The sequence below is a fragment of the Aquila chrysaetos genome (assembly GCF_900496995.4).
Source record: "Aquila chrysaetos chrysaetos chromosome W unlocalized genomic scaffold, bAquChr1.4 W_unloc_4, whole genome shotgun sequence".
Taxonomy (NCBI): domain Eukaryota; kingdom Metazoa; phylum Chordata; class Aves; order Accipitriformes; family Accipitridae; genus Aquila; species Aquila chrysaetos.
This window is the reverse complement of record NW_024470324.1, coordinates 387,411-400,607: the sequence shown is the minus strand read 5'-3', so window position 1 is coordinate 400,607 and position 13,197 is coordinate 387,411. Positions and strand designations below refer to the sequence as shown.

General features: G+C 47.6%; 1 protein-coding gene across 2 annotated transcripts in view; it reads left to right on the top strand.

Annotated features, from left to right (window-relative positions):
• Positions 1-13,197, top strand: part of LOC121233044 (homer protein homolog 1-like) — a 199,364-nt gene that overhangs the window by 171,193 nt on the left and 14,974 nt on the right. For both annotated transcript variants that reach the window (XM_041121633.1, XM_041121632.1), the window contains exons 7-8: positions 1,165-1,275; positions 2,952-3,032. In XM_041121633.1, the coding sequence (XP_040977567.1) occupies positions 1,165-1,275; positions 2,952-3,032 (192 nt within the window). The remainder of the gene's footprint in view (positions 1-1,164; positions 1,276-2,951; positions 3,033-13,197) is intronic.

Sequence of the window (13,197 nt, the reverse complement as noted above, 5' to 3'; positions counted from 1 at the left end):
ATTGCCAGTGATAAATACACTGTCTGCAAAGCACATGCAAATAATAATACAGTCGACTACAAGCACAGTAAATTATGGAAAAAATCTATAGAGATTTCTAAGTTTCCCAGGGAAGCACTCGGTATAACTGAGGGTTCGAATCTTACCCAATAGGCATCCCTATGGGGGGGAAGAGAGGTTCAGCCCGTTGACTGATCCCAGAAGTCAGCGATGTCCTCCCGACTTGTCTATGATGGTGTCTTCCCTAACATTCCTCCTCCCTTAAGCCCTTTTATATTTTCTTATTTTTTAGGTGGAGCTTGAGTGACTCTAGTCACACATGCTTTTACTTTGATTGGTATAAAGTTCTCTCGCTTTACTTTTAAAGGTATATGCTAGAGAGAATTCAGAGTGCATGCTCAGTGAGGGGTGGTCGCACCTTGAAGGTGGGTAGTTTTTGGAATGGAGGTGTGTTTTGGTATTATAATGAGATTATTATGAGCAAAGTTCACCCAGAGAACATGATTTAGCGTGTCATTACTCCAGAACTGGGCACTTATGATATAAATCAGAAGTAAGGCCATAGCGTTGACAGAACACCCATTATTTCACCTCCTTGCTTCAGTGGATTCAATGCAGGGACCTTCCATTCTTGTTCCAGTAGTTCCAGTTCCCTATCCCTGTGGTGATATCACAGAGCCTGGCCGCGGTGTCTCCACTCCGCTCTACCCTCCGTGTTGTTTCTCTTAGAGTCAGCATACCAAGCTCCCCTGGTGTTGCTAACATCTAAGGTTGCAGGTTATGTTGCTTAGGGAATTATTATGGAACAGATTTCTTGCATATCCACTGCATTCCACCCTGGAGGTTCACCTTCCCTTAAGGTGGGGACACACACACACACACACATATCAATAGGTCACCTCCAGCAATCATTCCACACATACTAAATTTATTGTTTCCAAGATATTACAGTAAACATTAGAAGTCATAGCAACCATTTTATGCAAACCAACTTTTTAAGGAATTTTATGCTAACTTCATAAGAACACCTTCACCATTTTAATCAACATAAGTCACCCAGAAGTAAGGGTATATTTCAAATGCAGCTATTTATGCAAAGAAATAATAGTACCTTGAATTTGTTGCAATTAATTCTGTATGTGTTGCTTCTACTTATTTCAACAGGTGACTGAGCTAGAGTGTGTGAGCAGTCAAGCCAATGCAGTCCACACACATAAAACAGAATTAAACCAGACAATACAGGAGTTAGAGTCTGCGCTGAAGAAAAAAGAAGAGGTATTTGATAACATTTATTCTTGGCTTTTCTGTTACATCATTTCTAAAGGCTTTCAACATTAAACTTGTGATGGCTGGTAAATACTCTATTATTTCCTATAGATGTTATGAAGTAAAATCCATGTTTCAGCTTCTTTGAAATGATTAATATTTTTCTGTGTATATAATTACATCAGTCCAATATAGAGCTGGGTATCTGAACAACAACAAAAAAGTATCATTTTTTTCCTGTTTGCTTTTACTGAGCATCTCTCTTTGCAAAAGTAAGTCTGCACTGAGGCATATGTAGTTTCTACAGAGCAGTCATCACACTGATGCAGTCCAAATTCACTAAGAAGGGGAGCAGTTGTAAGCACGCTTTCCTTTTTCTGGAGAGTAGTGTTTGGAGCAAGTAATAGATCAATGTCTTTTTCAGGCCAATCTGTTTTTCAGGCTATGTTAATATAGCTGACTTTTACGATCCCTAAGATCAGCCCTTTCCTTAAACGCATACCAAACCCCCAGCCTGTAACTTGATATTTATTGTGCCATATGCCTTGGGCTGGACCAGCAGCAGGAAAATACAAGGAATTGGAGTAACACCTGCGCTGGCATGGGTCCTAAAGGAAAGCAGATTTGTGCCACAGAAAGATCGAGAATCGCCCCTTTATGGATGGGGAAAAAGGAGGTGGAAGGAGCTACATATGAAGGATTGTTTGCCCCATGTAAGACCAGATCCCTTGAGCCCTCTGTGACAGACACAGTGGGCACTGGTGTGCATGTTCAGAGGGGCAGTGTATCTTGCAGGGTCTTGCCTCCAGTGAGGCTGTTGTTAGGTGTTTCCAAGGAGGATGCATGAAAGACACAGTAATTACAGAATATCCTCCCAAAATGGAACAAAGCCTTTTCCAAACTCCCTCATACTTAAGAGATTAGCCTCAGGTTGGTAATGTTTCCCATTTTGGTGCATCATGTGCTTTTAAATTTTGCTGAGCTGTTGGTTGCGAAGAGATCTTTCTGAAAAGAGTTCTGGGAGGTGACTATGCCCTTCTGGGGAAAAGTATTTATTAGTTTTAAGTTTGATACCTTTTAGTTTCATTAACTGTTTCTATTCTTGTCTCCTGAAAGTAAGCTAAGAAAAGGTTTCTCTTCCATTCATTATTTTATCTATATTTGTTATTTTTATACCTTATTACTTTCTTCTTGCTAAATTAAAGATACCATTTCTTTTAGACTCTCTTTTTACAGAAATCAATGGTCAAGGCAGGCAATTTTTTGATGCTCAGCCCTGCTGCTAGTGACATAATAAGTAGCTCACAGATGAAAACTGGATTTTTCTCTTGAAAAAATGGAGGATAGATTATAATAGAATTTAAAGTATAAAATTGTTTCTCTAATTACAAGGACTCTTAAGATCTTCAGATCTTTTGTGTGGGAGAGAAAGACTTGGACTTCTATAGCAAAGAAAATGCTTATCTGTATTGTTGTTTATTCACAATAGAATTGCTGTTTTGGGACTGTGATTCAGGAATATTGGAAGCAGGGCTTAAACTTCATGTGCTATGATGGGCAGCAGTTACTGGCAGTTTTTATATCATTGCAATGGCTTGCTCAGGAGAAGAAGCAGCAGCCAGCTTACCTGCACTGAGGTCAAGCCAGGTAACGTGTTGCTAGCAAGGTTGTTTCTTCTCCCTTAGGAAATAGAAAGATTGAAACAAGAAATCAACAGTGCCAAAGATATCCAGGCACAGAAGGATTCTCTGACCCAGAAGTTACAGGTGAGCTATAGTGCATCATCTTAATTTAGACAGAAGGGGAAAATGATCATCAAGTGAGAAGTTCACATCAGCAACTTGAGCTATATTCACTGAAGGTGCCAGATAAATATGTAAGTTACACTGTGTTGCAAAGTGGTGGGTTGGGATGCTCTTTGGGAATTTGTACCAAAATTTCCACCTGCTGTAAGTCATTATTTTTTCCTGAGGGAACAGACCCAAATTTCATTTACAAGTCCACAGAATACACTCGGGCTAGCAGATGTACTTCATCAATACATGTTCTAGGCAATTCTGTTCTCATTTTCACTGCAGTGTCTTCCCATAGGTCTTGTGTGCCAGTGAACTGTCGGACTGTATATCATCATGTTGGGATGAGTTAGTATTCAGCTTTTAAACATGCTTTGAGAAAGTAAAGGTTAAAGCATTCTTGTTTAGTATAGACTACAAAAACACACTCTGACATTTTCATGGAATTAGAATCATTGTGGTTTTATTGTTTTTTCTGGGTTGTTTCTTTACTGTGCGTAAAGCCAGATACCTCAACCTACTGGAAGCAGTATGCCCTCACTTGCTACGTCTGAGCTCCTGTCCTTCTGTCGCTGGGCTGACCAGCCAGCACAGACACACCTCCTTTGTGGAAATTGTCTTCTGAATGAGACTGACCCAAAGCTTCATTGGGTTTAAACTCTGAATTCACACTTGTGGCGGGTTGACCCTGGCTGGATGCCAGGTGCCCACCAAAGCCATTCTATCACTCCCCCTCCTCAGCTGGACAGGGGAGAGAAAATATAACAAAGGCCTCGTGGGTCGAGATAAGGACAGGAGAGATCACTCACCAATTACCATCATGGGCAAAACAGACTCAACTTGGGGAAAATTAACTCAATTTATTACAAATCAACCAGAGTAGGGTAATGAGAAATAAAACCAAATCTCAAAACACCTTCCCTCCACCCCTCCCTTCTTCCCGGGCACAACTTCACTCCCGGATTCTCTACCTACCCCCCCGGCGGCACAGGGGGACGGGGAATGGGGTTTATGGTCAGTTCATCACACATTATTTCTGCTGCTTCATCCTCCTCAGGGGCAGGACTCCTCACACTCTTCCCCTGCTCCAGCGTGGGGTCCCTCCCATGGGAGACAGTCCTCCACGAACTTCTCCAACGTGGGCCCTTCCCACGGGCTGCAGTTCTTCACAAACTGCTCCAGCATGGGTCCTTTCCACAGTGTGCAGTCCTTCAGGAGCACACTGCTCCAGCGCGGGCTTCCCACGGGGTCACAGCCTCCTTCAGGCACCCACCTGCTCCGGTGTAGGGTCCTCCACGGGCTGCAGGTGGAGATCTGCTCCACCATGGACCTCCATGGGCTGCAGGGGGACAGCCTGCCTCACCATGGTCTTCCCCACAGGCTGCAGGGGAATCTCTGCTCCGGCACCTGGAGCATCTCCTCCCCCTCCTTCTTCACTGACCTTGGGGTCTGCAGGGTTGTTTCTCTTACATGTTCTCACTCTCTCTCCGACTGCCGTTTCTGTCTGTCCCGCAACTTTTTTTCCTTCTTAAATATGTTATCACAGAGGCATTACCACTGTCGCTGATTGGCTTGGCCTTGGCCGGCAGCGGGTCCATCTTAGAGCTGGCTGGTATTGGCTCTGTCAGGCACAGGGGAAGCTTCCAGCAGCTTCTCACAGAAGCCACCCCTGTAACCCCCCCCACTACCAAAATCTTGCCACACAAAGCCAATACATTACTTTAGAGTTTTGATAGGACTGGAAACTCAGGCATTAAATAGCTCCAAAACCAAAGTGCTGAAAGGTGACCCTTGCTGTTCTGTGGCTTGACCTAAATCATGCTGAAAAAAAGCCCTGTCAGAGTATCCACAGCTTAAAAATTGTTAAGCAGATATTCTTTGAAATGCATTACATGAATTGGAACTTCCTTGAATCTCATTTCAACTACAGAAGAAACCACATAAGAACAAAATGAGTTTATTCATTTTTCCCCATTCTTAAGTCAAATTATTTGGAAAAAGTATGTTATTATGGTGTTTCTTTAAAGACCGTTTTGAATAAACCTGAGCTTGCCTATTCCACTATTGTTACGGAGGCACGCACAATCAAACCCAACAGGTGTTAAAAGTCAGATTTATTCTTCAGTAAAAAGTTAGTTAGAACTCCGATAACATTAGTGAACCACAGGCTCAATGATGTAAGGGGAATTAGTACTACACAGGCAACTTAAGAATCCCCAAGATTTAAAATGATGGCTCAAAATGCGCATATCACTCACCTAAAAGATGAGGGCTCTCTCCCTCGAGGAGTTACCTCGGGTGGTGCCCTGACCCAAGGGCATTTATTTCGGAAATGAGTCCCATTGTCTGATTCAATTCTTTCTGGGGTACCATGCTGCCATAAAATTTGCCTTTCGAGGCCTAAGATGGTGTTTCAGGCAGTGGCATGGTTTACAGGATATGTTTCTAGCCAACCAGTAGTTGCTTCCACCATCGTGAGTATGTAGCGCTTGCCTTGGCGTGTTCGTGGCAGTGGTCCAATGTAGTCAATTTGCCAGGCCTCGCCATATCAAAAACCCAGCCACCGCCGTCTATTCCAGGGAGACTTTACTCTGGTGGCTCGCTTGATTGCGGCACATGTTTCACATTCATGACTGACCTGTGTGATGGCTTCCATGGACAGGTCCACCCCTTGATCACGAGCCCACCTATATGTTGCATCTCTCCCTAGATGTCCTGATGTCTCATGGGCCCATTGAGCTAGAAATAGGTCACCCTTACACTCCCAGTCCAGGTCCACCTGAGCTACTTCTATTTTGGCAGCCTTGTCTACCTGTTCATTATTTCGATGTTCTTCAGTGGCACGGCTTTTGGGCATGTGAGCATCTACATGACGTACCTTTAGAGTCATGTGTTCTACACGGGCAGCAATGTCCTGCCACAATGTAGCTGCCCAGATGGGTTTACCCCTACGTTGCCAATTGGTCTTCTTCCACTGCTGTAGCCACCCCCATAGAGCATTAGCCACCACCCGGGAGTCGGTATAGAGATAGAGTACCGGCCACTTCTCTCATTCAGCAATATCTAGGGCTAGTTGGATGGCTTTCACTTCTGCAAACTGACTTGACTCACCTTCTCCTTCAGTGGCCTCAATGACTTGTGGTGTGGGACTCCACACAGCAGCTTTCCACTTCCGATGGTTCCCTACCACATGACAGGATCCATCAGTAAACAAAGCATAATGCCTTTCATCTTCTGATAACTCATTATATGGTGGTGCCTCTTGGGCACGAGCCACCTCCTCAGGCGATGCTCCAAAATCTCTGCCTTCTGGCCAGTCCATGATCTCTTCCAGAATTCCTGGGCTGTTGGATTTCCCCAGTCGAGCCTGTTGCGTGATCAACGCTATCCACTTACTCCATGTAGCGCTGGTTGCATGATGTGTAGAGGGGATGTTTCCTTTGAACATCCAGTGTAGCACGGGCAATCGTGGTGCCAAGAGGAGATATGCTTCTGTACCAACAACTTCTGAAGCGGCTCGAACCCCCTCATATGCTGCCAGTATCTCTTTTTCAGTCGGGGTGTAGTGGGCTTCTGATCCTCGGTACCCCCGGCTCCAAAACCCTAATGGTCGACCTCGGGTTTCTCCTGGTGTTTTCTGCCAGAGGCTCCAGGTGAGACCATGCTCCCCAGCTGCAGTGTAGAGTACATTTTGCACATCTGGTCCTGTCCGGACAGGCCCAAGAGCTACTGCACGAGCTATTTCCTGTCTGATATGCTCAAAGGCTTGTTGTTGCTCAGGGCCCCATTCAAAATAGTTCTTTTTTGGGGTTACTCGATAGAGAGGGCTCACAAGCTGACTGTAACCTGGAATATGCATTCTCCAGAACCCCACAAGGCCTAGGAAAGCTTGTGTTTCTTTCTTGTTAGCTGGTGGAGACATAGTTGCTATCTCGTTGACCACATCCATAGGCACATGACGGCATCCATCCTGCCATTTTATTCCCAAGAACTGAATCTCCTGTGCAGGTCCCTTGACCTTGCTTTTCTTTATGGCGAAACCAGCTTTCAGAAGAATCTGAATTACTCTTTTTCCCTTCTCAAACACTTCTTCTGCCTCGTTGCCCCACACGATGATGTCATCTATGTATTGTAAATGTTCAAGGGCATCGCCCTGTTCCAGTGCAGTTTGGATTAGTCCGTGACAATTGGTAGGGCTGTGCTTCCACCCCTGGGGCAGTTGATTCCAGGTACATTGGACACCTCTCCACGTGCAAGCAAACTGTGACCTGCACTCTGCTGCCAAAGCAATGGAGAAAAACATATTAGCAATATCAATTGTAGCATACCACATGGCTGCCTTTGATGCCAGTTCATCTAGGAGCTCTAACATGTCTGGTACAACAGCACTCAGTGGTGGTGTCACTTTGTTCAGGCCGCGGTAATCTACTGTTAACCTCCACCCTCCATCAGACTTTTGCACTGGCCATATGGGACTATTAAAGGGTGAGCAAGTTTTGCTGATCACTCCTTGGCTCTCCAGTTGATGAATCAGCTCATGGATGGGAGCCAGGGAGTCTCGGTTTGTGCGATATTCCCGCCGGTGCACCGTCCTGGTAGCGATTGGCACCTGCTGTTCTTCAACTTGCAGCAATCCCACAATGAAGGGATCTTCCGAGAGGCCAGGCAGGGTAGATAGCTGTTTGATCTTCTCTGTGTTTACAGTGGCTACACCAAAAGCCCATCGGTACCCCTTTGGGTCCTTGAAGTACCCTCTCCTGAGGTAGTCTATGCCAAGGATCCAAGGGGCCTCTGGGCCGGTCAACATGGGGTGCTTTTCCCACTTGTCCCCTGTTAAGCTCACCTCAGCCTCCAATACAGACAATTCTTGTGTGGCAGGTTGACCCTGGCTGGACGGCAGGTGCCCACCAAAGCCTTTCTATCACTCCCCCCTCCTCAGCTGGACAGGGGAGAGAAAATATAACAAAGGGCTTGTGGGTCGAGATAAGGAAAGGGAGAGATCACTCACCAGTTACCATCATGGGCAAAACAGACTCAGCTTGGGGAAAATTAACTCAGTCTATTACCAATCAACCAGAGTAGGGTAATGAGAAATAAAACCAAATCTCAAAACACCTTCCCCCCACCCCTCCCTTCTTCCCGGGCACAACTTCACTCCCGGATTCTCTACCTACCCCCCCGGTGGCGCAGGGGGACAGGGAATGGGGTTTACGGTCAGTTCATCACACGTTATTTCTGCCGCTTCATCCTCCTCAGGGGGAGGACTCATCACACTCTTCCCCTGCTCCAGCGTGGGGTCCCTCCCACGGGAGACAGTCCTCCACGAACTTCTCCAACGTGGGTCCTTCCCACGGGCTGCAGTTCTTCACAAACTGCTCCAGCGTGGGTCCCATCCACAGCGTGCAGTCCTTCAGGAGCACACTGCTCCAGCGTGGGTCCCCCACAGGGTCACAAGTCCTGCCAGCAAACCTGCTCCAGCGTGGGCTCCTCTCTCCACAGATCCACAGGTCCTGCCAGGAGCCTGCTCCAGCGCAGGGTTCCCACGGGGTCACAGCCTCCTTCGGGTGCATCCACCTGCTCCAGCGTGGGATCCTCCCCGGGCTGCAGATGGATATCTGCTCCACTGTGGACCTCCATGGACTGCAGGGGGACAGCCTGCCTCACCGTGGTCTTCTCCACGGGCTGCAGGGGAATCTCTGCTCTGGCGCCTGGAGCATCTCCTCCCCCTCCTTCTTCACTGTCCTTTGTGTCTGCAGGGTTGTTTCTCTTACATGTTCTCACTCTCTCTCCAGCTGCCGTTTGTGTGCCACAGCAACTTTTTTTCCTTCTTAAATATTTTATCACAGAGGTGCTACCACTATCGCTGATTGGCTTGGCCGTGGCCGGCAGCGGGTCCGTCTTAGAGCTGGCTGGTATTGGCTCTGTCGGGCACAGGGGAAGCTTCCAGCAGCTTCTCACAGAAGCCACCCCTGTAACCCGCCCCCACTACCAAAACCTTGCCACACAAAGCCAGTACATCTTGGCATCCCCCTGTCACTCCAGAGATCCAGATGGGTTCTGTGCCCCTATACCCCGATGGCACCAGCGTACACTGTGCACCAGTGGCTACCAAAGCCTTATACTTCTGTGGGTCTGATGTGCCAGGCCATCAAATCCACACAGTCCAGTATATCCAGTCATCCCTTTCCTTCTCCTGGCCGAAGGCAGGGACCCTCTATTGCTGTTCCTCGTCAGAGTATTCACTGTCTGACCCTTGCGGTGCCAGACCAGAAGTCCCCTCACCAGAATCAAGGGAGGTGGTTTCAGTTCTTCTATGCCTGGAGGATCGCTGATTGCTTTCTTGGGCCTCTACAGCAATGACACTGACAGCCTTCTTCTTGGGTTACCCCTTCTTAACAGCTGTCTTCCCTCTCAGTTCACGTACACGGGCTTCCAGCTTAAAGGTGGGTTCACCATCCCGCTTCCTCATGATGTCCTCCCCTTGGTCACGCAAGAAGAACCAGAGTGCACCACATGGCATATGCCTTGGGCTCCCTTTCCCTCTGACCAGGGCAGGAGAGGACTGATTTCTTGGAGCGTCCCTAACAGCCAAGGCACTGTCCTGTAGGGATGAGGAGACACAGAGATTTTCTTCAAAGTTTTGGAGCCAAGACGACACTTTCTCCACAGTTGGTGTTTCCATATCTGGGCAATACATTGCTGCCAAGCTGTTAGAATACGACGCTGGGGCACCTTGAATCACATTCCTCCACATGGCCCGTGTGCACAGGACATCCTCTGGATCTTTGGAGATCTCATCATCTAGATCACTGTAGATGGCTTCCAGCACTGCTAACTCTCTCAGGTACTGGATGCCTTCATCTGCGCTACTCCACTTCCCTGAGGAATTCACAAGATCTTCCTTGAATGGATATCTTGCCCTCACACTTGAGAGGAGCCGTCTCCAGAGACTGCAAATTGCTGCCTCTTTTCCAATTCCTCTCTCAATTCCCCAGTTTCTAGCGAGGGATCCCAGCTGTTGGGCTTCCTTGCCTTCCAGTTGCTGACTGTCAGCCCCGTTCTCCCAGCATTGGAGCAGCCAGGTAGCAATCCGCTCACCTGGCTGGCGGCTGTAGTCTTTCCTCATGTCTTGAAGTTCTGAGGAAGTCAGGGACCGTGTAATTTCTGCTTCCTGTCTGAGTTCTCTCACTCCTTCCTCCAATTTCTTTGTTGAAGAACTGGCTTCTTCATCAAACCTTTCCTCTTCTTCTTCTTCCCTTACTAATCAATGATATGGACCTGTTGATCTCCTTGTCCACTGTTTCTTTTTCACTACTGGGGTGTCGTGGTTTAACCCCAGCCAGCAACTAAGCACCACGCAGCTGCTCACTCACTCCCCCCACACCCAGTGGGATGGGGGAGAAAATCGGGAAAAAGAAGCAAAACCCACGGGTTGAGATAAGAACGGTTTAATACAACAGAAAGGAAGAAACGAATAATGATAATGATAACACTAATAAAATGACAACAGCAATAATGAAAGGATTGGAATGTACAAATGATGCACAGTGCAATTGCTCACCACCCACCAATCGACACCCAGCTAGTCCCCGAGCAGCGATTCCCCGCCCCCACTCCCCAATTCCTATACTAGATGGGACGTCCCATGGTATGGAATACCCTGTTGGCCACTTTGGGTCGGGTGCCCTGGCTGTGTCCTGTGCCAACTTCTTGTGCCCCTCCAGCTTTCTCGCTGGCTGGGCATGAGAAGCTGAAAAATCCTTGACTTTAGTCTAAACACTACTTAGCAACAACTGAAAACATCGGTGTTATCAACATTCTTCACATACTGAACTCAAAACATAGCACCGTACCAGCTACTAGGAAGACAATTAACTCTATCCCAGCTGAAACCATGACATGGGGCAATTACTGTAGTTGTTGTTGTTTGGGTCCCTGTCTTGAGCATGGTGTCCTCAGATGCAGTTTGCATCCCCGCCTCAACCGTAGTCCTCTGAGAGTACTGAACTGTGGCTCGATAGGCACAGTCCAGGCCCCAGTACAGTGCTAGAAGCTTCTGGTTTTCATTGGGGTAGGCAAGGCACCCTTCTATCAGGTGGCGCGTCAGTTTGCCAGGGTTGCTTGTCTGTTTGGGTGTAAAGTCCCAGGTTATGGGAGGTGATAACCGTCCTAGGAATCTGCCCAAATCCTTCCATACACCCTGCCACCCAGGGACCGGTCACTTGAGGGCACATTTCAGCATTGCCTCACCCAAAAGTTGTCTTCTCTTATACTAAGACGAGACCAGATTCCACAATACCCATAATATACCACCAGTATTAATTATTAGTATGGAACAGCTCACATAAGGGTGAACAAAGACCTCGGGAGCCTGCATAATAAAACCATCCACACCGATCTCAGGTATGGAGAGGGAGATGTATTCCCTCATCTCCTCCACAAGATAGCTCCCCCAGCACAGCAAGGCCATCAGTGCCAGGGCAAAGCACAAAGCCATTATTTGTATTAACATGTTCCCAAGCTCAGCAAAATAAAGAAATAAGCAAAGCAGCCAACAAACTCCATGACCTGCACAGGAGCTTGCCACTTAATAACTAGCTATAGCACGCTTAATGCAAAACTGCCGTTTTCGAGCCCCATGTTGGGTGCCAAAAAGGACTGTGGTGGGTTGACCCTGGCTGGGTGCCAGGTGCCCACCAAAGCCGCTCTATCACTCCCCCTCCTCAACTGGACAGGGGGGAGAAAATATAACAAAAGGCTCATGGGTGAAGATAAGGACAGTTTAATAAAGTGAAAGCAAAGGAAAACAAATGATGTTATTCTCTACTTCCCATCAGCAGGCAATGTCTGGCCACTTCCTGGGAAGCAGGGCTTCAGTACTCGTAGTGGTTGCTCCAGAAGAAAAACGTAAAATAAAAAATGCCCCCCCTTCCACCTCCCTTTACTTAGCTTTTATAGCTGAGCTGACGTCATATGGTATGGAATATCTGTTTGGTTAGTTTGGGTCAGCTGTCCTGGCTATGTCCCCTCCCAAGATCTTGCCCAGCCCCAGCCTGCCATTGAGGGTGGGGGCAAAAATGTTGGAGAGAGAGCCTTGATGCTGTGCCAGCGCTGCTCAGCAGTAGCCAACACACTGGTGTGTTATCAACACCTTTCTAGCTACCAATGCATAGCACAGCTCTATGAGGGCTGCTATGGGGAGAATTAACTCCATCTCAGCCAGACCCAATACAAAGGATCACCTCCTCCAAGCTCAGGAGCGATGCATCCCAACAAAGAGGAGATCAGGAAAAAACACCAGGAGGCTTGCGTGTATGAAGAAGGAGCTCCTGGACAAACTCAAACACTAAAAGAAAGCCTACAGAGGGTGGAAGCAAGGACAGATAGCCTAGGAGGAATACAGAGAAATTGTCCAAGCAGACAGGGATCAGGTTAGGAAAGCTAAAGCCCTGATAGAATTAAATCTGGCCAGGGACATCAAGGGCAACGAGAAAAGCTTCCATAGGTACGTCGGTGATAAAAGGAAGACTAGGGAAAATGTGGGCCCTCTCCGGAAGGAAATGGGAGACCTGGTTACCTGGGATGTGGAGAAGGCTGAGGCACTCAATGACTTTTTTGCCTCAGTCTTCACTGGCAAGTGCTCCAGCCACGCTGCCCAAGTCATGGAAGGCAAAGGCAGGGACTGGGAGAATGAAGAACCACCCACCGTAGGAGAAGATCAGGTTCGAGACCATCTAAGGAACCTGAAGGTGCACAAGTCCATGGGACCTGATGAGATGCATCCGCGGGTCCTGAGGGAACTGGCGGATGAAGTGGCTAAGCCACTATCCATCATATATGACAAGTCATGGCAGTCCGGGGAAGTTCCCAGTGACTGGAAAAGGGGAAACATAACCCCCATTTTTAAAAAAGGAAAAAAGGAAGACCCGGGGATCTACAGGCCAGTCAGTCTCACCTCTGTGCCTGGCAAAATCATGGAGCAGATCCTCCTGGAAGCTATGCTAGGGCACATGGAAAATAAGGAGGTGATTGGTGACAGCCAACATGGCTTCACTAAGGGCAAATTGTGCCTGACAAATTTGGTGGCCTTCTACGACAGGGTTACAGCTTTGGTGGATAAGGGAAGAGCAACTGACGT